This window comes from Idiotropiscis lumnitzeri, chromosome 11 (assembly GCF_059441095.1).
Source record: "Idiotropiscis lumnitzeri isolate Australia: NSW breed Sydney's pygmy pipehorse chromosome 11, RoL_Ilum_1.0, whole genome shotgun sequence".
Lineage (NCBI taxonomy): Eukaryota > Metazoa > Chordata > Actinopteri > Syngnathiformes > Syngnathidae > Idiotropiscis > Idiotropiscis lumnitzeri.
The window spans coordinates 12,950,175-12,978,020 of record NC_142401.1 but is presented as its reverse complement, the minus strand read 5'-3'; the positions used below and the strand labels follow the sequence as shown (position 1 = coordinate 12,978,020).

The following is a 27,846-nucleotide window of genomic DNA, read 5'->3' as shown; positions in this document are numbered from 1 at the left end:
TAAAGGTTTAATTAACACGTGCGCAACGGAAATAGAAATCAACCGGTACAGGGCCAACCGACGTCAGAATGTGAGATGCAGCTTTCAAGCCGGCCGGCGCACAGATGCACTTGCACGTTGTATGAGGGATGAAAAGCGAAACAGCAAATCCTAAATTTTCCTGCAAAAGCTCCTCGGGGTGACATTTTCATTTCGATTGCTGTTTTTCTACTAACGACAGTATCCCAGTGTGTTCGATTCATCAGCCACCGCTGCTTTATCATCAGAATAATGAAGGCAAAAATGTATCGGACCCGGGCAGAGTTAAAAGCAAAATATTTACAGAAATGTTTTTACACAATAAATATTGCAATCCTTATTATTTCCCAAGGTATGCCTGCTCAGACAGAAGGTAAAGGATTAACTTGCTAACTGCTGCTTTTAGGCTTACACTCTTCCTCAACCACGTCCATAACCGAAGCACAGATGAACCATCTGTGTCACTAATGATGCTAAATCATTCAAAAACCACTTTTGACCTTGACTGGAAAGCCTCTTTTATTGTCAAAGGATGCCCTCTTGCAGGCTGAACTCAATTTAAAGCTCTTACCTCATAATGCAAATCATTCCACATGAGCTCCCTTTTACTGACGCGCTCTCTCTCGTGACTCTTTATGAGTTCCAGCTACATGTTCAAATGTAATTCTGATAACTTTCTTCTCTTCAGGAAGCCTCATAAATGTGCCTGGACTAGGGAGAATGTTATTGTTTTTATATAACATTCAGCAGTCATACAAATGTAAGAATCACATTTTATAATCACAAAATAACTAATTAATATTCTTTAGCAATTCACACAATTAATTTTCCAACACTAGCTGTCACACAAGTTGAAGGCTATTTCAACAATGAGCTCAAGTACAATTAATTTTTTTTTGGGGGGGGGGGGGCATATGCAACGTGGATCAGATTTTTTTTCGTCGACTGAGAAACTCATTTTCCCAAGTGTGAACGAGTACATAAAAAAAAAGACTGGAATTAACAAAGAATCTAAATTGGACAACAAGCCCTGCCGTGTAAAGGTAGCCTGACTCCTGACTCATTGTCACATTATCTCTGGCTGCCAGTGAACTGAAATAATATAAATCACAGGTGACCAACCGTTTTCAAAATGAGTGCTACTTCTCGTGTACTATTTAATGTGAAGGACTACCAGTTTAAAATTCCCTCGTGAAATCCTAAATTTGATAATTACCTCTATGTTATTTTAAAGATTAATGATATGAATCGAAGTGAAGACATTGATCGTGTTAATGAGTTCTCAAAGTAATTATCAACAATGATTTAGGAAAGTAGGAAACTGATAAATGTCAACATGAGACACTATTTCTTTAAATCTCTGCTCAGTTACAACATTCCTAGGAAATCACCATGTTCCATCACAAGTGAGCTATTTCTAGAACTGGCCAACAGGCAGATGTGGTCCTTCGTGAGGCTGCCTGGAGTCCACCTGGGATACAAACAATGGACTCTGCGACGCATGCTAGCAGCTAATGTTAGCATTGGCACTGAACTACACATTTATCCCACCATCAACATTCTTGGACAGCTGCTATGGTTTAGACAGCAGTCATTTGTTTGCAATATATTCTGCGAAAAAAAAAAAGTCATAAAAAGGCGGGGGTGGAGGAAGGCAAAAAATAGCTGCAATGTTGATCCTTGATGCTTACTAAAGTGAGCTCTTGTTAGGTATGCCGCAGGCTCGCGAGAGTTGCCGAAGTCTTGCGTGATATGCTAACGTCTGATTTGACATGATGAATAATGGCAGTTCAGTCTCTAATTTTTCGGTCCATGTATAACTTATGACCAAATTTGTAATCATTGGGTGGTACATTTAAATAACGAAATATAACTTTCTTGAGAAAGTGTTGCATAGGAACTGATTTTTTTTTCTGCGTTTATTCAAATGGTGTGTTGTGAAATGCGCTGACACCATAGCGCTTACATCATTTGACAAATAATATAGTGATGAAATTATCAGTGCTTAGCTTCCCCTATATAATTTTTAATTCTATAGAGAATAGAAATAATGTACTCCAATTCTAGGAGCTTAACATTCAATGTTTTTTTTTTTCCTTTCTTTCTTCCTTTTCTGATTATCTCCCTCAGGGTTGCAAGTCAGGCCGTCACGATAACACGTTTTTTTTATGACGTTGTATTGAAATGTCCTCCATGTCCTGCAGAACCTGAAGAACCTTGGTGTAGGATTGTTTTAAATGGACTTCTTTTTAGCAGGTGCTCTGCATTCATCTGGCATGAATCCAAAATGTTCCCACACCACTGTGGAATTATGCTTAGGGGCGATGGAAAACGAAGCTTCGAGTATGTTAACTCACTGTGCTTCAACCATCTGTCGTTGGGTTTGTGTGTGTGCAGTGAGCAAGTTGCTTGACAGGGGAAGGGAAGCACCTCAATTTTGATGCGGGCTACTTTGTAGTTACGGCTTCCCTCTGAGGGCCGTTATGACGGTGAAATCGTCTCAGTGTGTAATTACATATTCATAAACATTTAATGGGTTAATAGTTCTGGAATCAGGAATCAAAGATGATAATTTGTTCACGTTACTGTAAAAAGGGTATAAAAAAGTTGTTGCAAAATCTGAAATTTATTTTGGTACGGATTTTAGCCAGGATCACAGAGGTTGACACACATGACTAGATACACCTGGGACTTGAGTCTGACTCCTGTGATCTAAACAAATATACATGTATATGACATTATATAGAGTTTGGAAAAAACTATGATGTCCATTTTATTTAAAGATAAAGATAAAGATAAAGATGTCCTTTATTAGTCCCACAATGGGGAAATTTGAGAATACGTCGATAGAATAATTCTCATGAAAGGCCGAGTCATGAGTGTTTTGTGGACAAAAGTCCAAATACACCCGAGACTGGTTGCCAACCACTCACATGCAGGGCATATAAAGACAAGCAATCACTCACACCTACAGTTTGTACAACTTCGATTTAGTTACCCTTATATGAATGTTTTCGGAATGTGGGGGAAAGCTGAAGTGAGCCCAGGGAAGCCTGAGCCAAGATTTAAACCAAGAAACTCAAGTGTCAGGCGGAGAGGAACATTATTGCACTTTCATGAAATGATCTTTGTTTCTGCAGCAGTTTCGCTCGCACAATCATTGATAATTGAATTGAATTATACATTGCCTCTTTCTGTTTTGCCAGTTTATCTCCCCTGGCTCACTTACGTACTTTCAATCTTTTACTATATTAGCTGTCGTTCATCCATTAGCCCAAATGCCATGCTTAACTTGATTAATATATCACATCACATAAACGGGATAAATGCATCAGCAAAGAGAATCCATTAGGTCGATGGCTGAATTTTCCCTTTGACACATTTATTAAAAGGGAACACTTCTGCAAGATCTTTAATTGAAGTGTCTCGTCTCTATCTGATGTGTCAAAAGATACACCAGGTGGCTCAATTTGAGTTTCTCGTCGTATTTTGAACCTGTGCTCAAAAAGCCACAAGGTGATTTAAAATAGAATTACCTTTGCAGAGAGAAATAATCATGCTCAATTTTTTGTTGCCATTGTCAGAGAATGATGCATGGTATATATCGTGCAACCTAAGGCTCAAAGTGTACCTAATGTTGTGGTGGATGAGATTTGAGTTGGTATCAAGACTAAATGGACAGCCAAGGTTTGTGAAATATTTCCTGCAGAAAGGGTGAAAATTCAGAAAAACAAGTGAAGAGTTTTTGTTTGTTTGTTTTAAACAAATCCCGCTGACAGTATCTTAATGACAGCAAGCCAATGACCAATGTTGACATTAAAGCTTTTCCAAAGTCCTTTTTTTCCACGCTCAGCACCGCCGAGGCAACCATCATCCGAGTAGCACTGATTTGAATTCACTCTACTTCACATTCATATCACAAAGTCTCCATCGCTCAGAGAGCCTGGATGCTTTTAGAAAGTGCTGAGCCAAGGAGGCGCTCTATTAGGAGATGATTGGGTCAGGCTAACTTACGGGAATAACAAATCATATGAGGGAGAGGAAAGAAAATCCTGAACTTATTTGTGACTATTCATACTGTACACTGTGATCAATGAATATCATAAACATATAAGTCTGACTTGAGGCCATCGCATCAGTTCGCCGTCACACTGATGTTCCAACATTGCGTATGCATGATTTTGGAATGTGAGCCTCTCAGAACGCGACGAACCCTGTCCGCTGTTTGTCGGGTTGTATTATTTTACATTTTTCAACTTTAGTTTGACTATTTTTTTTTAAATATATTTTTCTAAGTCTTTTAACTCATCATAATTTATTTTATTGCTGTTTTCGAGTGTTGCTGCTTTAATATATATATTTATTTATTTTTTTACCAAATAAAACGAAAAAAAAATCTGTAATTTCCCTTTGCAATATTGTGACATTACTGATCTTTTTCTGATCATCAATGTAATATAACATTTTCATAAACCGCTTCTATTTCCCACATTGGAAGTCCATCTCATCCATTTGAACTTTCCAACAAGACAAAGCACAGAGCAGTCTGCTGATGTAAAAGTGATTGAGCTCCGCGAGTGAGGGGCAGGAGACAGTCAGTCAACAGGGGAGGTGGTCTATGACACCACCTATGAGCCTGTCATCTCCTGGAGGATACAGTACTTTAACATCCATTCACATAAGCGCTGCCGTATCAAGAGCCACTGCAAAACGCGCGACCTCCAACACCTGGGAAGTGTAGACATCCATACAAGCGCTAAATGGCTGAGGCTTGGCACACGTCGGACCTCGCTGGGGTTCTGGAAGCCTAACAGCAAAATAGACCAACTTTTGCAATGTCGTATACTAAAGCTGAAGTGTTGTGACTGGCGCTGTCACGCAGAAAAATATAAAAAAAACAGTTTATGAGTTGAGTTATAATGAGTTACATAAGAGACAAAATATTAGAAGCACCTCTCAGGACCAAGCACAAAATTAAAATTCCTGCAAGTTGATTTAAGATTTAAAATTGAAACTAGTGTCTGTGAGACAAAATTAAATAATACAGCAGCATTCAATTGTATATGATTTTGAGGTACAGCATTTCAGATCAAGATTAAAGCAGTAGCCTGACTCATCACTTGACCCTCACCGCCATCCCTCACCTACAACTCTCATAAATATTGTTCAATTGTAAACTGGATTTTATGCGAAGCTCAGCAGTCCCAAAAAATGATTCCGTGCCTTCTTATTGATTGATTCGATTCTGACTTTACTAACCGGCTCGTTCATTGAGACATTTATGAGTTATATTTATAAGACTAAAGCTGCTTCCGTACTCATCATGGGGCATGCAAACAATAAGCTTTACAAGACACGCTAATATATTGATGTAGTTATCAAGCGTCATCATGTGTCCGGTCATGAACAATATATTCTTTTTTTATTAGACATTGTCTCATTCAAGTGGGCTGTGAAATGTTGATGAAAAAATGAAGGAATATAATAATGGAGACCCAATCACATTAATCATCAACACAATCAACGTCTATCAATAACCTCAAACAATTACTCCCAGCATCCTTTAGTGTAAATCGTGCAATTAGTTTAAGCGTGTCCCAAGACAATTCAGCTTGAATTTAAGCATGCGTAAAAATCGGAACATTTGAACAGCAGCAGTGGCACATTGCCGCTTCCAAGAAGACGCCACTTAGTTACCGGGAGGAAACATGTTTCCGTCGCCCTTGAAAAGCCCATTTCCCCCTTTTGTGTCGCCCTTTCGCAAGGTTACGGCGGCATGTTGAAGACGCAGCAGTGGGGCTGACGTACTTTGAAGCCCGGCCTGTTTCTCTGTGATAGTCCATCACTGACTGCTGCCTGTGTGCCAGACCATCTAATAACAGATTACCATGGAGCCGCTCCATATGTTTTGCTTTGGCTTTGAGTCGTTTCATTACAAACGAATTGCTTCATCATATTTCTGTGACTAATCCATAATAGCCTTAATGTAATAGGCTGCATGGACTGCTGTGAGGAATGTGCGTTTAAGGATAGACAAGGCAGGACAGCTACTTTGAGACAAATGCTGAATTGCACTGAAATGACTGCTGAACAATGACCTGCATGGCGCATAATTGACTCATATTTAATACCCTGCATTGTTAAGGGAGTCCATGCAATTATTCTCCTTTCATATTTTGGTCAGAAACTTTGAAAGCCGTATTCATTCATTCTTGCAAAAGGGTTATTGGTTTCCTTTAATAAATACATTAATTGAAATGTGGACCAAATGAAACTTTCTGGTATGGTTGCATTGACCATTAGATTTTTTTTCAGGAATTCGCTCACCCTCAGCCCAAAGAATTGTGGTTGCCTGAGCTGCCAGATATAAAAGTGCATTACTAAGCATGCATTAGACTGTCGGTAACCTCTGCCAAATGGGACTACAAACAAACAAATAAATGGAAACACCGTGATTTAGCCTCCCACATGCACTTGTACATGAGTCAGCAGAAAATGTCAACCATACACTTTCTAAAAGAAGACGGCGACTTAAATGGAAACAAGAGCCACAAGTGCAGTTTCTGTAGATCTGAGGAGAGGTGAATGCATTTCCTGCAGATTGATGTATTCTCATTCACTTGATTAGATTTCACATTTAGCATCATTATGATCATCCACACCACTTATCCTATACATATTTAGTGTAAAGGTCAGCGCAAGTATAAAAAAAAAAAAAAAAAAAAAAGACGACGTGCTACGTTCATCTGTGGTGACTTGTCATGGAATAGCATAAGTATGTCCTGATCAAAAATTGTTTTCAATCGAGCATAATAGGCACCACAGCAACCTGAAACCATGTGTGTGATACATACAAACGTGGGTTTTAAAAACGCACACTAAGGTGTGTAGGAACATTTGGCAATGAAATGAATGGAAAGTAACTCGCCATCTGAGGGGAAGGAAGCTCATTAAGGTCACCTCAAAAGGTGTGAGCTTAAAAGTCACCTTGGGAGGCCAAATTGAAGAAGAGAAGGATTTCATTCATTGCATTTGTCACCTGTATTTGCTGAAGGCAACAAGTCTCAATTCTTTTTTTTTGCTCTTTGCGCACCCTTGCACACAGAATGTGCCCTCTGGGCTGCACAATTGATCTCACATGGGAGCTTTGTGCATGTGCATCACTCTTGTCTGTAGCTCTGCACCACCATGTGTCCTCCCTTCCCACTATCTGGAGCGCTTCCTTATCATGCTCCCACTCATGCTCGGTAGATTTTTTTTTTCATGCACCAAAAACAACCTGGAGGTGTGCTGTATTCCCTGCCGCTTACCCTGTAGGCCCATCCCTCGTCAACCCCACACCCCCACCCCACCGCCACCACCCCAACATCCGTACTGTATCGTATGTAGGTCATCAATGACAACATCTGCGATGTGAAAGAGGAGGCGTCTCAGCAGCATGTGCTTATTAACGACGTCCTTGCGCGGAGGAAAATGAATCGGAGGAAGACGAGGAGAACGAAAAGGCGTGGGGAGGGGGCGGGGGGGCCGCTTACCTTCTGTTGTCGCCTCGCCATGTCTGTGGGCTGCTTGGCGTTGAACGGATAGGCGATGCATCGCATGACAAACACATAGAGCTGCAGTTTCTTCTTCCGCTCCTCTTCCTCCCGCTGCAGCTTCTCCAGGTCGTCCTTCTCTTCGCTGGCGGCCGACGGGCTCGGACTGGTCGGCCGGGCGCTACTGCGGCCGCTGCTGGGCGCCAGTCCACCGGAGCTCTCGCTGGTCCTGCTCGGGGAGATGCGGGATCCGGCCTGGGGGGCCATCACTTCCTTGCTCTCCTCCTCCACTATCCCGTCAGACTCCTCCTCGCTGGACGACGGATCCAACATTTTGCTCTTGAAGCGACGACTAAGGAGCCTGACCTTCCAAATTAGGTCCCCGCTCCCTCCTCACCTCGAGTGCGGCCGCAGTGTGAACGAGAGTCGGGGTCGGGTCGGTGGAGAGGCCCAGGTTGCACTCTATGGCTTGGGAAGAAGTGAGCAGTGCGAGCGGTGCTGAGAGATGATTGCCGCTTCCCACTGAGCATCCTCCGCTTGCGCCGAACTCGCGTCGATGCTTACGTGTTTTCTCTCTTTTATTGGCCAGTCCCTGCTGCGGATGCGAGGGGGAGGGAGGGGAGGGGCACAAACGAGGGGGGAAGGAGGGCGCTAAGGGGGAAAAGAAAGCAGGCGATGTGCCTCCACGCGTTCCACTCCGCGCATGCGCATTGCAAAGCTGTCCCTGGTCCTGAACGGAGAGTGGAGAAGGATGCTCGTCTAAGCTTCCTGGAGGCAGCAGCGGTACACCTAAAATGGCTGCCGTGCAGGATGGTGGGGCCAGCTATAAAGCCGTCAGAGCTGTTCACCGCATGTACGGCAGCAGTAAATACGGAGACCTCTTCAGGGGGCATTGGAGTGGCCATAAAAAAGCTCAGATGTGACAAACTGTTTGAGCTCTTTGGCTAACATCCCCTGACAGATCATTCTGAAGCAGCCACACAAGACGCAATGACCTAACTGCAGGTTTCGTTACATGCATGATGAGTCAATGTAAAAATCTTCCCGTGGTGATTTCAGTACAAACTGAAACAGTGTTTCCCCACCTTTATTTTACATGCAGACATTTACAAGTAATACACAGGTTTACCTTCTGCCATCTAAAGGATGCACATTTGATTATTTTGCCTGGCACTATATGTTATGGCATACATAAACAAAACAAAGAAAAATTCGCAATCAAACTACGGGAAATCAAGTCATCATGTTGCATTTTTGTCAAAAGTCACCAAGGATAGGCTGCTCCTGACCCCTGACCCTAGTGTGGACATGTCAATATCTCCACCTGTCTATCCATGTTCCATGCTCCTTTATCCTACTGAGGGTCGCAGGGAGCATGGAACCTGTATAGTCGACTTTGTGAGAGTTGGAGTACGTTTATGAAACAAACATTCACACTCACATTCACACTTGTAGACGTTTTAGAATCGTCACCTCATGCAGGTTTTGGAGGATGTGAGAGGAAAAGAGAGGACCCTGCAACCCACAAAAGCAAGTATGAACATGAAAACCCTGGACTCCAAAATTGCAAGGCAGACGTGCTGACCCGTAGGGCAGCAGTGCAATGTCATACGTCAACCGTAATATTTTTTTGTGGGGGGCGCTGGGGTGAGGTATTAATTAGTTTGTTGTGGTGGCTGAAAAGTGCAAATAATTAGCCTCTCAGAAACACCTCTCAGCATGATACAGAGGAGTTCTACAGTGCAGATCATAAAAATATCAGAATATTTTCTCGCACAACTCTTGTACTACATCTCCTTGAGCAGATTTGCCGAATTTCAGTGAACATGTTGTACACGATGTAAATTTTAAATTCACGGACATATCTAAAGTTAAAGTCTGAGCTCTTGCCTTCCTGTGTGGAGATTGCATGTCCTCCCTGTGCTCGTGTGGATTTTCTAAGGGTTTCTCTGCCGTCCTCTTCACAAGCATGAATATTAGGTTAAGTGAAAACTGAATCGTCCTTGGGTGTGAATGTGAAGGTTTGTCTGTGTAAACCTTGCAACTGACTGGCGACCGGTGTCTTGGTCATTTACGATATCACTTGCTATTGTCCTTTATTTTGTCACAGGGTTGGGTGTGGCCTGGGTCCAAATTCCGCTCCTCACGTCACATGTACCCCACCTATTGCCTCCTCGATAAGAAAATCGATGCATGGATATTCAGTTCATAAAAAGTGTCCCGGCATCTAAAGTCAAATGTTATGACCAACATATTCTCTTGTATTGTAAAGATTCCTTCTTAAGAGCGTGTGTGCTGATGTCACATTGTGACTTCTGAAACACTGTGAATCAGCTGAAGATGAGCCAACACGGGGTGATCTTATTTCTGTCGAGCGAGCCCGTCGCACCTTCGCTGTCTCGCTTCCTGACACGACCTGCGGCCCGGATGATATGATTAAAGTGACAACGAGTCAGCCTGCGTGAGCTAAGATGACAGAAGTCACCTATGGTGTGGAGTGCATGAATGAGGACCATCACCGTGAAAAACTTCAAAGTCAATGGCACCAAAGTACGATTTGGAGGTCAAACTTAATTTTCTAATATGTCTCATTAGTGAAACAAAGCTTGTGGTTCAAACCATCATCATGGTTGACATCACACGGACAATAGCTCATCAGCTAAATGAGCATCCTGTGGGGTTTTTTTTTTTTTCAAACCATGCCTGTCAAATTTGAAAAAATTAAAAAAGTCACCTACCAACTTCTCAGCTTTCCGGCGCTATTGTGATTGTGTTTGCCAAATAAGTTCTAAACATGTGACACTCAATTTCTGCGTTTTCACAGTATGTGCTCAAATCTCTGTACTCACGTAGAGTCGTGTATGTCTGTAGTGTGAATCACAATCTGAATGTGTGCGGCAGTGTTCGATAAATGGTATTTTTTCCCCAAAGTGTCTCTGTTATGTGGACTCACACCAACACAAACATGACGTATTGTACGAGCCCGATACCGGTGTCCGTAGGCCTGTTAGCCTGTGAGCTAGCCCGCAAGCTAGCCATCAGCTAGCGTCATAAACAGTTAACTTTCCATGAATTGTGAATGATGGCAAGTTGGTTTCTAGCTAGCGGGCCAGCCGCTAGCTCCCACTTGTGCAAAAGCGTCACTGGTCCCCGTTTTCGCCCCGTCCCAATAATGCAGACAATTGAGAAGTTAAAATAGAGTTCAATGCTACATCTCAATAAAGTAGCTCTTTTTTATATATTCAAAAGAAAATCACATTACATCACATGAAATGGAAAAAATGTTTTGAAATTAACCAGTGTGACTTAACAGATTGAGTTGAATTTTGAATGTTCTGTACAACTATGATAAAAAAGGAACCGGCTCCAGATTATTTTATTTTGTGCCATCACTTGATAAAATAAAATGGAGTAAATTCAATGCACCATTTTTTTTTTTAGTATTTAGTAAGTAAAAATACAAAACTTTGCATCCTTTTTTTTTTACAATGATTATAAATTGTGTTGATGATGATGATGTCAGACCGTTGGTTGTGTTGTCCTCCTCCAGGTCCAGAATGGGAAACGGATTGACACAAACAAACACACACATGCGCCCACGCCCGTGCGCACAACCCAAGTGCAAACTCAGCATGCATCGAAGACCAGTGCACTTCACCGTTGAGACTCAAGTGAATGTGACAGCTGGACTGGCTGACTGCTGCTCCACATGTTCTTTGCACATCTGACCAGTGGATTCCCTGGAGGTAACTGCACTTTCAAGAGACACTTCCGCTGTTCTTAATTTAGTCGCCTGTCTGTGCCTCATACGGGCTCTCCTGCTTGACTTTCTGTTTCCTTTCGCTCCATGGTTTTCAGCTTCATAAATTGTCTTTTCCTGCCGGGTGAGATTACTGTAATCCCCTTTGGTCTTGCGCAACTGTACACTATTAACTTCCCACAGGGTGATCTGGCATTCTCCAAACCTTTTAAACATGAATAATTAACGAATGTTCTCAATCCAGCGCCTATATGTCAACGAGCATGTGTATACACATTAAATATTGATGTTCTTTATGTTAGGACAACACGCAATTTTGCCTCAGATGAACATTTCGACTGCCATCGCCTTTAGAGTCTCACCAAATAATTACGCCGCGATTCGTATATTAGCTTGATTGTAACCAAGCAGAGAGTGAAGCTTGAACCATGTGTTTTTAGTTCCTTTGAGGTTGAGAAAGCGCTTCAACTTTACAAATATGAGATTATTTAATTAATCCAGAGAGATGCTGGTTCAGTCTAGATTCCGCACATCAGTCAAATAAAACTCTGTGACAGCAAAGATTAAGATGGATAATAAATTGTCTGCTTCTTCAGATATGCGCTAATATTAATGGGCCGACACCATATCAAAGATTTGAACTTTCCTTCAACCCTACGCTTGAAATCAATTATTAATAGCCATCGCAGAGACTTGCCTGGCTTTAGTATTCACTTGAATTTCTCCATGACAGTCTTTCTGAGCGATTTTATCCTGAAAGCGATAAATGAACAACAATGGGGAATTTATCAAAGCAACAAGCGACTGGCTTGGCGGATTATGTCAAGCAGAGAGTTAAATTTTGAGTGGTGATGTGCTGGCGTCCTTGGAGCGTTGACACAGGCGGTATACATACGTGACAAGGCAGACGAATATGTGAAATATCACACAATAACTGCATATTAATATATTCATGACTTGCCTCAGCGGTCGTGAATGATTTTTTTTACATTGAGCGTTTTTTACTTGCTTGAGAGCAGAGAAGAGAGAGCCGTGAAATGTAATGTTTTTAGAGTCAAGAAGTGTGAGTGAATCACAGCCCCTAAAAATGCTGTTTGAAGTTGTTAAAAGGTGAGAGTGAGACTAAACGTCCACACTCAATAAACACACTTCCATGCATGTAAACTCACAACCAAACACACACACACACACCCCCACACCCCTAGATAAACATAGAGGCTCAGTGCTTCTCAGGAGGAGTTCTTTGAAATATTTAAATGTTGAGAGTTTTTTTAAACATGAGATTGATGGAATAAGGTCAGTGTCAGTGTTGCAGCTTCTTGCACTTCTCAGACAGCAGCATGACGCCACATACTTGAAAAACGAACACGCGTGTGCATCGGCGTGTGTGTGCGTGTGCTCGTGAGTGCGTGCGTGTGTGTAAGCATGTAGGCTGAGGCTTAGCAAGGATGAGGCTGCAGGCAGTGCCTTCAACAGCAGTAATTGGCTTGTTGGTGCAAGGAGGAGCCCATTTTCCAGACAAAACCTTTTACATAACACAGTCCTCCACATTTTGCTCCCAAAATAGAAAAGGTGATTTTAACATTTTCCACCGATCTTACGTCAAGAAGAGCACGTTTAGTGCATCTGCATCCTTTTCACTGTATTTCTTTTTCTAGCTTTGACCTACCTTCATGCATTGAACAGCAATAAACATGAAACATGACATGCTATGATTTAACAGCATATTGCTTTGTAGATTAAGTTCAGACACGACAATTTAAACCACAGCGGCGGCACATGTCTGCAGGAAATGAAGCTTAGATACGTTAGAGCCTGGCAAAAAAAAAAAGCACACCAGATTTATGCTTGTGTCTTTCCTCTCACAATTTTCAAGTTGGAGCAGAAAGATGATGCCAGAAAAAGATTAATTAATAATGCAACGAGAGGATGAAGCATTGCCACTTTACCATGGCAGAAGTCCACCCACCCCTCAACAATTCTTGATGCAGCAACGCAACATCTGGACACTCATGGTTGAGTGCAACTTTGAGTGAGTAAATTAAAATGTAGCATAATGTGCATGTTACATCAAGAGGGCACAATTGTCATCTGCATTCTGGAGTGGAAATGGGGTTCATTGCTTCGGAACTGTGGAGGGGCTTTTATTGCTGATATGGTGCTGCCCTCTCTTGGATCGACCCCATCATGAAGGATGATGCATTAAAATTGTTTTGGAAATTCCTTACTTTATTCTCAAAGGCTGTAAGGCCTTCTCTGCTTGCCTAAACACAATCAAGAGAAACTTTACAATATCCAAATCCTTATTTAATTAATTTATTCCCAACTGTCTATTCACTTCATTCTGTATAATTTCTCTTGGCCGTACTGCTTCCAGTATACTCGTATGTATTTAATTAATTAGATTTTTTTTTTTTAAATCTAATTAGATTTTAATATTCAATGTGCTGCGGTGTTGATTTAATCTGCCCAGAGCCTTCAGAATTAGTAGTGTTTGGCGATGGAAATTGGACTCGTTTATTTAACCACAGTTTAAAAATTTCCTTCACAGACTCAAATAGTCGGCCTATAATAACAACCTATTTTTTTTCTTTGTATGATTGGTTGCTCAGAGACAAGCTAAACACGTCTGCCGCCTTCTGCACACATTAGTGCGTTTAATAAACTACAAAGGTGAGTATGGTGAATTTTATTTTCAATTTTGGATGTTTATGTCCTATTCTTATTTGGATAAATATAGCTTCAGAACTGCCTCGTCACCTGTTGTTAAAAGGCGATTTTGTTGGTTTCCATAATTGTGTCATGACCGTGGTGCTGTGAAGAAGGCGTTTAAGTCGAGTAAGTATCCACGGAAGGTCCAGATACGAAAGGCAATGTCTGGCAAGTCAAAGGTGTAATGCATACTTAGAACCAGAAGAGGGCAGCAAAACAATTCAGTTTTTCTACCACTCTACTACATTGTTTGATCTGCTCGAACCACTCATTTATTTTCTAACATGAGGGAGGCTGAAAAGTATCAATCCTGTCCACAAAACTGTTAGATGCTTCTTTGAAAAAATCTGGGGTAATCTTGTTGTTGTTAAGCCTACGTTGTCTCCTACTGGGTAGCATTTCTGTACTTGACAGGAGTTGATCAAATATTGTTTGTTGTGGCATACCTTTTTTTTTATAATTATTATTTTTTATTTTACATTTTGACTATTATTTTTATTTTATTTTTGCAAAAAAAAGATGTTGGTTTGGTTTGTTTGTCTGCTGTTCTGATGTCAATAAATAAATCATGACAAAAAAGAGACTCAAGAAAGAGAAAAAAAAAACGTTACATGCTGTTCTGAGGGTCCAAAATGGAAATTTTTCCCTCCAATAATTGAGCAATTTCCACATTTCTTGACCCTGAAACCTTGCAAATGAGAGATAAGAAAAATAATAATTTGGAGAAAAAAAAACATCAATAGGTCCAAATGCACTGCCTATAATTAACTAGGATATTTACTCCAGCAACTGTTTATGAATGTTTCATGAGGTCTGTTTATAAAAAATTTTTCTGGGGAAAATAAATCTGAGATTGGAGGGAGCATGTCTATCCCTATTGTCTGGGGGAAATGTTTCTATTTGAAGTTAAAATAAGTGTGTGTTAAAAGGCCCAGCTGAGTTCAATGTGTCGCCATTGTGTGTGATGCTTTCTATTTAAACAAATACACACCCAAAATATTGCATGACTGACTCCTCCTTTGTGAAGTTAGTGTACCTCATGTGAGCCCTCCCCTCAGCTAGATTCTCGCCTCTTATTGTCCACATCTCAGCCTGATGACAAACGCTGCAGACACCGATTGGACTTTGGCCACACAACTTTGGGATTTTTAAATGTGTATGGTTATATTTGCCCCGGTAAGTATTTTCTTCTTGGATTTTTTTTTCCAAGTCAATTTATTTTATGATATTACTTCTACAGTAGATTAGTAACATTTCATGCACTTAAAATCAAAGTAATACTGCAGTAAGAGTGAAAATCTTGATGGGAATATTTGTTCCCGGTGTATAATTAGAGTAACATAGCTATTTTCGAGGGCATGTTTTATCCGGTGCTTTGAATGTTGTAGAATCAAGCGATATTGTGAAGGGCCAGCTGTAGAAACGTTTGATGCGAAAATGAATCAGCCCGCACTGCTGCGGCCACCCTCTAGTGCACAGTGAGCAGCACTTCCCACCTTTAAATTATTCAGCTTTTGTTTTCAAACCAATTAAAAATTGTCATAATCAGTCCTGTGATTTATTGATGGGGAATACATTATGCAATAAGCCACACTCACTCTGACATGTCCCCTGATAGTCCTTCCACTCATGCCAGTAACGCTTTTGTACTAATTAGACTGCTATCATATTCTCTCCCTCAGATTTTTGCCATTTGTGCGTTTGCAACATGCGGCGGCTACTATGGGCACCTCCGGGTTAAAGTGGACTGTGCAGACAGAAGACAGAGTAACAGGAGCATCAATATTGAATTTGGCTATCCTTTCAGGTACACCACGACTAGTAAGCCTGCCTGAAATTTTGAGCCGGTGATTAATAATTTTCAAAAAAATGTCTTTTTACCAGTCAAACAAGCATAAAAAAAAAGACAAAGGAAAAATTAGCACTTCAAGCAACTATGAGTTCATTTAAAAAAGTGTGATGGATACACACTGTGTATGTCAATATTTGTCGAGCCTTGTCTTTCTCTTTATTACCCCTTTAAATAGGATGCTGAGCTATTTATGTTTCAGAACAACTTGTTGCCATTGAGACATTGTGGATGGGAAAGTGTTACATAATTAATAAGTTGAAGAAGTACATTAGTGGCTCCATTGCCCATAAATCTGCTTCAATTCGGTATGCTAAACAAATGACACAATTTGTTCATTAGATGTTTCAAACGTCCTCGAAGAGCAGATTCAATGAGATACTTTTTTCTTGAGGAAGAACTCGCATGAGTCGCAAAAAAAGAGATGATCTCTGTATGCTAACACTAAATGAAGCGGTCTCTGAGCAAGCAGGTCCAATGCATTGTGGGTGTACGCCGCTAGACAAGATCAATAGTGGAAACATTCTGCCGCGTCAAAAGGGACCACTTAAGGTTACATTCTTGACTGATCTGGCTCCGAGTGCATTTTGGTCTAATGATGCAGTGAAACATCTCAGACAAAGGGCCCTTTAAATTGGACTGGCTTCCTGCTTCCACATCACAAATGTGCTTACCTCATTTACACAAAAGTGGAATTCAATGTCTATGTATAAAACAACATTTTTTGAGTTCCATTCGGGACAAATGTGGAGAAATCTTTCCTGTAAGCATTCTTTCCATTTTTTTTCTAACAAGGTCAACATTTAAACAAATTAAAATGAACTTAAAGCAACACACGCATTGACGTGAACAAGGTTTCGAACATGGCCCAGTCATCGCTGCAGTTCCAAGCGCGTACTCTAATTGGAGGCTGGTGCTTTTTGTGGTGCAGTGACAGCGAACGTCTCACTGTCAATCACTGTCACTGAGACAAGATTCTAATTAACAGTTCAGCTTGCGGGAAAAGCCCATGCCATCACTTTGTCTTGAGTAACTTTCTAACATTCAAATCTTGTCGAGCTTCAAGTATAATCAATGCTAAAAAAAAACCTTTAGTGCTGGTCCACATTTGTGTCACAGGTGAGCTTGAGCCTACCTCATATCTGATATGCAAATTGTTCTGAGCATCCTATATCAATCTGCAATTTCTCTCCACAAAATCTAAGAGATCTCCTTTTTATCTACAGGTTACAGCAAGTGCATTTCAGAGCTCCGTTATGTGAAACAAAAAGGGAGGAAATTCTCTTCCTGGAGGGTGACTTTTCCCCCGCTGCTCAGTTTTTTGTCACCGTGGGTGTAATCACGTTCCTCTACTCCCTCCTGGCAACTGTGGTCTACGTCTTTTACCAAAACAAATACTTGAAAAACAACAGAGGCCCACTTGTGGTCAGTGACTGTCCGGCCTTTCACGTAGCAAGACGAGGAGTTGTTCTTTGAAATGATGCGTTTTTTGTCCTCTTCCTTCGGGTGTGCAGGACTTTGTGGTGACAGTGGTCTTCTCCCTCATGTGGCTCGTCAGTAGTTGTTATTGGGCTAAAGCGCTCTCTGATATCAAGATGGTTACGAAGCCTACAAAGGTGCTTCTGCTCATCCCTGCCTGCTCGGCTACAGAGAACAAATGCACGGCTGCCCAGGAACCTCATTGGGCTCGACTCAACACGTCCGTGGTGGGTTGAAATACGTCGTCTACAGCAATTGAAAGAGATATATTGTATATCTTATAACATGTTTTTTTCACTGTAGTCCATTTTATTTACTTCAAAAATTATTTGCATGTCTTGAAAAGCCAAATTCAAACACATTACCATATTAGTTGTACATCTAGAGCACATCATTTCACCGCCAAACACCGTGCACAAGTTACCAGTGAGCCTTGCAAACCAAGACAGCTGGAGTGTGGTGCTTAGAACTCAATAATAACTTAAATCACGAAAAGTTTTGAGAATTGTTGCGAAGAAAAATGCCTGTAAAAATGACTCAATTTAAATCGTATTCAAGGATCAAAGAAAGTTATTAGAACATTGTTTGATTTAAAATACACTTCATATTTGATGAAATACCTGTTAAATGCTTCACAAAAAATAGTAGCCAAAAAATTTGATTAATTGCAATTAATTATGGATTTTTTTTGTTTTTGCGAACTCATTCACTACTAGCCGAGTAAAAAAAAAAATGGATCTTTGACGTCTTTAGTCGTCAATGGCAAGAATTTAATCGCTTGATTTCATTATTACAAATTGGGATGTAACTCTTTTCCTGAGGACAGAGAAAAGCCACCCGGTTTGTTTTTTCGAGCCGGGCCTCCGTGTCTTTCAAGTGGCCGGAGCAACCTTGTCAGCAGTGCTACAAGAGGTCAATCGGCTGCGGAGACTCTACTCAGGCAGTCGATATTGTGAGCAAACAGCTGTACCGTCATTAGGGGGGGGCGGGGAAACTTTGTGCCTTCCAAACACGGCCGGTTTAAAATCAACGCGGAGGAACGAAGTAAGTGGTGATTGGTAGTCACTGTTTGGAACGTCCTCACAGTGAAAGTTTGAATAATGTTGACAAGGAAAACTACGGTAACTGCAAATGTTGCTCTCATCAGTTTAATGTGTCCTCTCCTTTTCCCTTTTTGCTCATTATAGTTGCAACTTATTATGGAAGAAAGAAAGTATTTTTTTCCTGCCAGAATGAATTAACAGTCTATCAGGAGTAGCAAAAACAAAACACTGTATTCTTATATGTTCATACATTCTTTTTATTTTCATCTTCCAGGTTTTTGGTTTTGTCAACGTCATCCTTTGGGCTGGAAATATTTGGTTTGTCTTTAAAGAGACAGGCTGGTACAAAATGGGGCAACGCTATCCCACCAGGAGCACTTCGGGGAAACGGGAAATGCGTCAACGACTCTACAGCGAGAGCAGCTTTGACCTTCAAGAAGAAACTTTTGGTCCTCAGCCATCCAAACACAACAACTTCAATCAGACAAAAGGGGATTTAGGGCAAGGCAGCTTCAACCAATCCCAAATGAGCAGTGGCCTCCCGCAAACCTATCTTGGCCAGCCAATCATTTATGACAGTAAATGAGGGGCCCCATGATTGTTATCAATGACAACTAATTTATTTTATTGGATACATGTGACACTTGTATGACAGTGAAATTGTGAGTTTCATACGTCAAAAACCTTTGATGTCATCTTAACAGACCATATAATTGAAATATAAAAAAACAGTCCAAAACTAAAGGAGGTCTAAATAAGTGGGAAATGTATGTGGCGGTAATGTGGGTCAGCTTCTGTACATAATTGTGTTGTTGTTGGCTAATTCTCTCAATGGTGTGTGTCTGGGATTAAAATATGTTATCTATTGAGTCCTATAGATGTATAACGAAGATGCAAAGAAGAATAAATAACAGAGCAAACGGTATTTTGTGCAAGCACATTATTGCTGTAACGGCAAAATCCTCAAAAACGACCACTTGAAGATAATAAGTTCGTAAATTGAAATTGGTATTTTACGCCTCATCAAAACACAATGAGTAAAAAAACCTGAGAATCACAAACTCTAAAGTTTTTCCGATAATTGAAACACCAACGCGGGAAATCATATCCTTGCTGGAAACTGGAATACAATGAAGTTCCGTTACTGCGTACTTCAGCCAGGAGGCGTGACCTATAATTTTATTAAAATAGTATAAAATACTTGCGACCCTTGTGAGGAGAGGTGGTAAAGATAATGGATGGATAGTAAAAAATATTCAGAATATCAGTAATGTTATTTTTTTGTTTTGACGATAGAGTCCTGAGTTTTGATTTTGACATCTGAACAATAAATTATCTCAACACATTTTATCTTTTCTTTTTAAAATGAATTTAATTTTGCTAAAAAACAGACAAAAATGAGACTAAACCCAAATAAGATTTGTATATACCTCCCCCACTGAAAATGTTTATAGACGAGAAAATGCAGATTGCTGCTATACGCAACACCAAATTAAGAGACGAAAGAAAACTGTTAATTTGTTTTATTGTATCACTGATGGGCAAAACTGCTCTTCAAAGAAAAAAAAAATCGAAACTTGCATTTTTTTTCTCACATTTATGGAATTCAAAAAGATTTGTTGTATGGATTTTGGGCGGCATTAATTATTATAAACCACATTTCATATTCATAATTTATTTTGATAGAAAATGGTGCAGTTGTTTTCTATTTGTTCTTCTTGATCTTTATTGTTGGATTGTAACCAATAAGATTTTGACCACTTGCAAAAAAACTTCATTTCAAATAAAGAAAGTCTGGTTCAGTGTAATTTAATGTCGTAATATTGGCTTGATTGGATTTGTATTTAAATCCAAAGTAAATCTGAAACTCCAAATGTTGAATCCTGATGCGAAACACAGTTTCACTCAATTTTGCTGTTGAAATGATCCTAAAGTTTAATTGAAGAAGAAATAAAACAATGTCAGCTGTAATTCATAGCCAGTGGGCAGAAAGCAAAAGAGAGAATGCTAAATGAATAAAGCTTCTTGTGGAGAACATTAAAGTGTGCACCACGCGGCGTACCTGGATTATCTCCATTGCAAAGGCCAGCGGGATAATCCCTCCTGGTGGCTCTTTCATCCCATTCAGACAATTAACGTAATACTGAGTCATACCTAAAACTCCCCCAATGACTTGTCAATTATCTTTGCTTTGATAAATCCAAGACAAAGAAGCAATTCTATTTCAATTAAATTGTACGGCCCCAGGTCCTTAATTATAATCCATAAAGTAAACTAACAATATCCTGCTGTTTGGACAGCAAAGCCACATGTGTGCTGTCTAAAGCCAACACTGCTTGCATTGTTATTGTTCAACACCTCAACGTAGCTTTGGAGGAAGTGAAGTGGAAATTGAGGAGTGGTGTTTATCCTCAAGACAAGCTCGTCTTGGCTATTTTATTGGGATCAGAATTTATCGTCCCTTCATCCGTTTTTTGTGCCACTTCTGCTCTCAAGGGCTGCGGGTGCGCTGGAGCCTATCCCAGCTGACCTCGGGCAGTAGGCGGGGTACACCCTGAACTGGTTGCCAGCCAATCGCCGGACACAAAAAGATAGACAACCAAGCCTAGGGACAATTTAGTGCGTCCAATCAACCTACCAAGCATGTCTTTGAAATGTGGGAGAAAGCCAGAGTACCCGGAGAAAACCCACGCCGTCCGAGGGAGAATATGGAAACTCCACACATGGCCCACTAAAACAAATACCGTGGATTGTCATCATGATTTTTCCTATGTATATTAGTTCTTTTCACTTTTGCGGAAAAACTGCAAACTGCAAATCTCTTCATCGTTAGTACAGCATTTAAAGTTGGTTGTCTCCATTTTACATGACTTCTAATTTGATTTGATGATTTTAACCTGAGAAAATCATTAGTCATTTGTGTCTTGCTTTTTAGTCAGTTGCACAACCGTATTCCAAAACCCCCAAGGAAAAAATATCAGATAATGTTGATGCTGAAATGTATTCATCGCTGTATTCCTTATGTTAAGACAACAATGACTCCACCTTGACTGCACTGTTTAATAGAAAAGTCAGCTAATCAGTGACGTCCATGCAAGCCTGCTGTTCACGACGCGCATCAGCCCGGAATTACATGTACTTTGTTATTAAGGCCTCAGTTTGCAGCGGTCTTCTATCTGGTCCAAGTAATTAAATGGTGGGGAGAAATGAGGCTCCTCTCTGCGGGTGCTGCCCCTTACACAAATGCTAATGGCATGCAGGTGTCCGGGGCCGCCTCTCGGCACGAGTAAATTACAGTGCATGCGCTCTCAGCTTGACAATTACGATCAGTATGCGTGATGGAAATGAAGGGTTGCATCACGGAATAGATGTCACATTGCGTTTGTACCGTTCAATGAATCCTAGTTGAGCTAATGTGTTACAGACTGAAGCATCACATTTGTTATGGGTTAATTTCAATAGTCTTGAATCAAACAACACTGCATGAACCTATAAAGTGCAAAATATAATGCACACTCCATGCTCATAATACTAGGAATACTTACAGTGAAGAAAGGTGTTGGATCTCAAATTGTCCCTGAATGTTTCCAACCATGTTTTGAGCAAAAGCACATAGTTTACATTTTAAAAATCCATCCATCCATCCATCCATCCATCCATTCCTACCCTCACCTATGGTCACGAGCTGTGGATCGCAACAGAAAGAACAAGATCTCGGATACAAGCGGCCGAAATGAGTTTCCTCCGCAGGGTGTCTGGGCTCTCCCTTAGAGATAGGGTGAGAAGCTCGGCCATCCGGGAGGGACTCAGTGTCGAGCCGCTGCTCCTCCACGTAGAGAAGAGCCAGATGAGGTGGCTCGGGCATCTGTTTAGGATGCCTCCTGGACGCCTCCCTAGTGAGTTGTTACGGGCATGTCCCACCGGCAGGAGGCCCAGAGGACGACCCAGGACACGCTGGAGAGACTACGTCTCCCGGCTGGCCTGGGAACGCCTGGGCATCCCTCCGGCAGAGCTGGAAGATGTGGCTGGGGAGCGGGAAGTCTGGGCTTCCCTGCTGAAGCTGCTGCCCCCGCGACCTGGATAATGGATGGATGGATGGTCTCCATTTGCTCTAGCATTTGCACACTCAGTGGAACATTCTGAAAAGTTATTATATATACATATATATATATATAAATATATATTTATTTATTTATTTATTTATTTATTTATTTAATTTGGACAGTCCTGGTGATACTAAGGATGGCCTGCAGAGAGCAGCATAACATTAAACAGTACGCCACATTGCACTATTGCATACTCTAACCTACACCGTAAACGTTTCTTCCCCGTCCGGGAACTGTCAGATCTTCTCGACAATTTTTCTTCATAATACGTGCTGCGTTTGACCAAAATGCACATCTCTACAATTGTCCCATGCTAGCATCTTTTTGTGGAGAGTGAGGAGCTAGCAAGCTTTTTCTCCCTCTCTTGCCAAAAAAGGACACTTCCATCTTCGGCTCTCGACGTACCCTGCAGGTTTGTCCCTCTGGCCTACTGGTCACTTATCTACTTCCACTTCCGCATCTGATTCTGTTTCTTAGTTCCCGCTTGCACCTCGTGGAGGTGTGAGCACACCGCAAGCCAAACAATAAACATATTGTTGAATCAACATTTCTCTGACCCGTGAATGAAAACTACATAATCATTTTTATAAAGTGGAATATTTGATACAGCTGTACTAATGCGGTTTAGGGTTAGGGTTCAGGGTCCATTTAAGTTCTGCCAAAACAGCTAATCTTTTTGAATGAAAAGAAAGCAATAACTTAAATTCGAGATAAATCGTTGATGCGATCCAATACAATTTGCATCCATTTCCGGAATGCCTTTTAGCTACGGTAGAGGATTCCCAACAGATTGCCAGAAGGGACTTTCAGCAGTTGACACACTTGCTGGATTATCACACAATTTAACTAGCAATGGGTGTTAAGGAGTGCATCAGTGATTAAACTGTAAGCTCAATTTACAGCTGTCAGGCTGTGCGGTGGTGAGAACCCTTTGGAGGAATTGAGAATGTATTTCAGATGTCAGGAGTGTGCAAAACGTGATTGTGACACTTGTGGCAAAGTAGCTCTCTATTTGGGAGCAGAGAGTGACGCCACAGAGCTTGTTATTTAATAATTTGGTCATTTATTATGCTCAGTGGGAAAAGAGCAGATTCCAAAATAAAGCCCTGCAGAAATTCTTACTTTGCCTGCGGAGTTTATTCTCATTAGACTGATCCATCATGTAAATATTAACGCTTGACACAACCAAAATGTGTATTGTACTCAAAATTGGACCGCAAATATACATTATACCTAATTAGAGTAGACTAACATTGAGACTGTGTACTTGTTTGGGGAAAAAGTCGTCACATCCTGCTGTCCATGACGTTGTCTTTGTTACAGCAGGTTCATCAAATTCGAACGTCCAAGTGGTTGAAATGTGCGCTTTGTACTCGCCCCGAAAGTGTACACCGCAAACTTACATTCAAACTTGAAACCATAAGCCTTAATGGAATCCCATGTTTTTGAGAAGAGTAAGAGTAAAAAGAAACATGTACAAATAAGAGTCAAAAGATCACACAAATCTTTTCATGCATGCATTTATTTACTCCATCCTAGGTTTTTTTTCGTCTTTTTTTGTGAAATACATAAAAACAATCACACTGGCAGCCCAGTGAAACATCACATAATTACATGAAAATAGCCTCGCATGGGCCATGTGTTGCCGTGGTGCAGCAGGTTCGAACTTGATAGTGGAGCGATTTGAGTGCCATCAAACTCTGTGTCGTGAGTCCCGGTTCATTCACACTCGCACACTGATGCAAACACACAAAGGGACAACTTCTGCAGCATTCTGATATCTCTCTTGCGCTGTTTTTTTTTTCTGTATATACATATTGACAGGTGTGTTGATATTCATTCGTGTTTTGTCCAGAGTCCATTCATTTTCCTTAATTCCATTTGGCAAAAGTCCAAGATGTTTTTTTTTCATGGGATCGTTTAAAAATCTGGATGCAATCAATAAGGAAAATGTCCATGGATTTTGACGTGTCATTATCTTTAAGACACAGAAGACACTTCTGTCTTGCTGGTGGACACTGAAGTCTCATCCTCCACCATGCCACCCATTCCAATAGTGCTCAGCATGCAGTTACGGAACTGGGAAAAGGAGCAAAGGGCACCGTTTCAGAAATGAAGTAACAACGTTTCGAAGAGCCAATAAAGACGTAACGACAATATGCGACACCAACCTGTTTGTTCATCAGCACATAGATGACTGGGTTGTAGAGGGCAGAGCTCTTTGCAAAGAAGGCAGGGATAGCAGCAGTCAGAGCAGAGAAGTAAGCGCCCTTGTTCATGAAGATCCAGCCGGCAAAGGTGGCATATGGGGTCCAAGCCATCAGGAAGCCAAAGACCATCAGGACGCACATACGTGTCACTTCCTTCTCAGCTTTTTGGGTGGAGGCAGAGTCCTGCTGCTGAGCTGCAGCCTTGAAGCAAACCAGAGATGTCGTTAAAGACCAAAATTCAACAGAACCAAATTATATTTTTTAATAGCAAAAGATAGGCAATTAAATATGTTGCACTACTTACAGCTTTGACTGTAAGCACAAGGCTGCCGTAAGTGAAGAAAATAAGGAAGACAGGAACGAAGAAATGGACCACAAACATGTAGATGACGTAGGATTCGTTGTTGTAGCCTGGGGCCAGAGTGTAGTAGTCGGGTCCGCAGGAGCACTGCATTCCCTCAGGGAGGTATCTGTGGAAGAGTGAACATATCGTATTGCGCTACTTCAAAGTCATCATTTTCCTTTGGATCAAGTGGCAGCAACTGCATGGACTTTAATCCTCTCATTTTGGTTCCCCAGCCCCAAAACACGCATGTAAGGGCTCTCGTCAACGTGAATGGTTATTCATTGACTGATTCTATCAGCTGACAGTGAACGACCTCAACAGGATAAGGGTTGTAGAAATGGGTTGGATTCATTTACCTGGACCAGCCACCCAGTGGGGGTGCGGCACATGCGAAGGCCATGACCCAGGTGAAGAAAACTCCGGCTCCAGCATGGGTCCCACTGAACTTGAAGCTTCCCATAGGTTTGCAGACGACAATGTATCTCTCCACAGCCAACACAACCAGAGACCAGAGAGCAACTTCACCTGCGGGAAAGTTTGGTGAGGAATTGATTATTTTTTTTTCCCCACCGCTTCAAGCACATGAAAGTTTAAGTTTCTTACCTCCGAGCGTGGCCATGAATCCCTCGACTGCGCAGGCTGTGGCTCCTAGAATGAAGTAGCCATTGACGGCCGATGTGATTGTGATGGTGAATCCGAAGGCGCACATGATGAGACCAGCCACAGCCAAGTTGACCAGGATGTAATTGAGAGGTTGCCGAAGCTTCTTGTTCTGAGCTGTGACCAACAATGTCAGCCCGTTGATGGGGGTCCCGGTGCAGATCAGGAAGAACATGTAGAAAGCCAGAAGCTTGAACCAAATGGGGTCCGCCAAGTAGTACTGCTGGTATTCAAAGGGACTTCTAACAATCCCAGTCCTGTTGGACATGGGGATGTAGAAGTTTTTGCCTTCGGTGCCATTAGGCTCAAATTGTCCTTCCCAACCCATAGTTGTTATGTTGGTTTGTGGGAGCTTCAGTCCGTCCAAACTCGGAGAGCCTGTCGTCTCAATTGGTGTAGAAAGCCAAACCCACTCCAGCGGCTTATGTCGTCCTGGGTGTTGTTTTATACCTCCTTGTGGTGATCCTCAAATTGGCCAAATTAGATTACGGGAGGATTGAAAGGAGTGTACAGCTCAAGTCTGACCAATTATTGACTTTGCCAAAGCATGAAGGCAATGCGGGTCACATCTTTAACCCTCCCAACCATTACACACTTTTACAGTTAATGAGGGCATGGTTTCATTTACCGTGACCCACGAGCAATAAATTAGGGAACGTTAACGTGATTCAACTTTCATCACATTTCATGTGACTTTTTCAGAAAAATCAACAGTATATTCTCCAGAGATCACACTGGGCCATTATTTTCCTCTGACATTTCATTTAATTGATTCCATATATAGCATATAGCTTTTAACAGGATGCTGCCCTGCTCATAAACTTGAAACCAAAATATCGTATTGGAAACGTCAGCGTGGCACATGTGCACCCCTGCAAAAAATAAATAAATAGATTAACCACAATAATAGCGGTATCAGTCCAAAGCATTTTGGGCTTTTTAATTTGTGAGTCATGAATCCGACTCTCAGAGTGTTAATGCAATTTACATGATTTACATGGTTATGAGTGAATGACCAAAGCGGGGAGCGTTGATTTTCTCAGTCACTAAAGCCGAGTTTAAGGCTTTGCTTTTATGAAAGCTTAATGTGAGAGCTCAGGCTACAAACCGTGAGGCTCATTGCAGAGCTCACAAATGATTGGCTGCAACTTGTTCTACTAAATGTTGAAAACTAAAAGTCAATATATGTGTTTATTTTTTGTTCTGCAGGGAAAGTATGTGACTTGGTGCCACTGAGTATGTAGTATGGACACCATATGCCACTTTCACCATATGGTTCTTCACGCAATCGGACTACGGTAATCTCTGCTTTCCTTAAATTTGTGTGAGATAAGAGCTGTATTGATGTATGCATTTAAATGTAAGGTGTACCACTTATTCAGTGAAGAATTGCCCGTGGCTATTCAGGACACAACATTAGATACAGCTGCACAATCAGCTGCACAATGTGAGAAGCGAGCGGCATCAAATATGTTGTTTTCCACATAATGCATATCCCAATCAACATAAAGGGGATTCAAAAAAGTTTCCTATAATAATTACATTTTATCACTTCCACATCTTGCCGTCAGAAGACACTGTGGCTGTCTATCAGTGACTTGAACAGGAAGTGTGATTAGGTTAATCCACTTATGGGTCTACGCCCGTGTTTCCCAACTTTTATTGAGCCGTGGCACATAGACTGTTTTACGCTGGAAAACTCTGTATATTCAAATAATGATTATCGCCGTCTTCTTACTTTGTGTGAAATCTGAGCATGTTTTAGTATAAGCACAACGCTGATATACAGTGCCTTGCAAATGGATTCACCTCCCTGACCTTTATAATATTATATATCTAATTAAATGATTAATTCATCTGAGGTTTACATTTACATACACACACTGAAATTTGATTAACTGTGAGGCTGTGCTAACCAGTCGCCCACTGTGCCGCTTCAAAGCTAAATTGATTAAAAAAAAAAGCAGTGATGTAATTTTCTAAAATTAAATGCGTGCAAATTTATTTTAAAATATTCCTTTCATATTTGCGCTATGTAGAGTTACAAAAAAATCAAGTACAAAAAACTATTTTCAATAGAACTTTTTATTTTATTCTGCGACACTAATAATTTAAAAAAAAAGCTAAA

The 27,846-nt window shown here is 41.1% G+C and overlaps 3 protein-coding genes across 10 annotated transcripts in view; 1 reads left to right on the top strand and 2 right to left on the bottom strand.

Moving 5' to 3' along the window:
- The window catches only part of cadpsb (Ca2+-dependent activator protein for secretion b), a 68,278-nt gene extending 60,022 nt beyond the window's left edge, over positions 1–8,256 (bottom strand). For 2 of the 7 annotated variants that reach the window (XM_088310047.1, XM_088310049.1), the window contains exon 1: positions 7,554–8,251. In XM_088310047.1, the coding sequence (XP_088166173.1) occupies positions 7,554–7,886 (333 nt within the window). In that variant the 5' untranslated portion in view covers positions 7,887–8,251. Of the gene's footprint in view, positions 1–7,553 lie in introns of all 7 variants that reach the window. The other 5 variants (XM_088310051.1, XM_088310045.1, XM_088310044.1 and 2 more) reach the window with 5 other exon arrangements.
- A 6,714-nt stretch (positions 8,257–14,970) lies between these two features.
- LOC148327564 (synaptoporin-like) lies at positions 14,971–19,319 on the top strand. 2 transcript variants are annotated; one of them, XM_088308231.1, is made up of 5 exons: positions 14,971–15,201; positions 15,708–15,832; positions 17,101–17,299; positions 17,389–17,580; positions 18,671–19,319. In XM_088308231.1, exons 1-5 carry the CDS (start codon positions 15,178–15,180, stop codon positions 18,980–18,982), a joined length of 852 nt encoding a protein of 283 aa, XP_088164357.1. In that variant the 5' UTR covers positions 14,971–15,177; the 3' UTR covers positions 18,983–19,319. The 2 variants fall into 2 exon arrangements, with proteins under 2 accessions (XP_088164357.1, XP_088164358.1); XM_088308232.1 differs by having other exon boundaries at positions 15,708–15,872.
- A 4,687-nt stretch (positions 19,320–24,006) lies between these two features.
- Positions 24,007–26,147, bottom strand: LOC148327563 (green-sensitive opsin-like). Its single transcript, XM_088308230.1, has 5 exons — positions 25,662–26,147; positions 25,415–25,583; positions 25,017–25,182; positions 24,674–24,913; positions 24,007–24,581 (listed from the first exon to the last, which is right to left on the bottom strand). Exons 1-5 carry the CDS (start codon positions 26,044–26,046, stop codon positions 24,483–24,485), a joined length of 1,059 nt encoding a protein of 352 aa, XP_088164356.1. The 5' UTR covers positions 26,047–26,147; the 3' UTR covers positions 24,007–24,482.
- Between the last annotated feature and the right edge of the window lie 1,699 nt (positions 26,148–27,846).

Coding starts and splice junctions, on each gene's coding strand:
- LOC148327564 (XM_088308231.1), top strand. CDS start 15,178: ATGTGTATGGTTATATTTGCCCCG. Junction 15,202..15,707: donor GTATGGTTATATTTGCCCCG/GTAAGTATTTTC, acceptor TCTCTCCCTCAG/ATTTTTGCCATTTGTGCGTT. Junction 17,581..18,670: donor CTCGACTCAACACGTCCGTG/GTGGGTTGAAAT, acceptor TTCATCTTCCAG/GTTTTTGGTTTTGTCAACGT.
- LOC148327563 (XM_088308230.1), bottom strand. CDS start 26,046: ATGGGTTGGGAAGGACAATTTGAGCCTAATGGCACCGAAGGCAAAAAC. Junction 25,183..25,414: donor CCACTGGGTGGCTGGTCCAG/GTAAATGAATCC, acceptor ACTCTTCCACAG/ATACCTCCCTGAGGGAATGC. Junction 24,914..25,016: donor TTGTGCTTACAGTCAAAGCT/GTAAGTAGTGCA, acceptor GTTTGCTTCAAG/GCTGCAGCTCAGCAGCAGGA.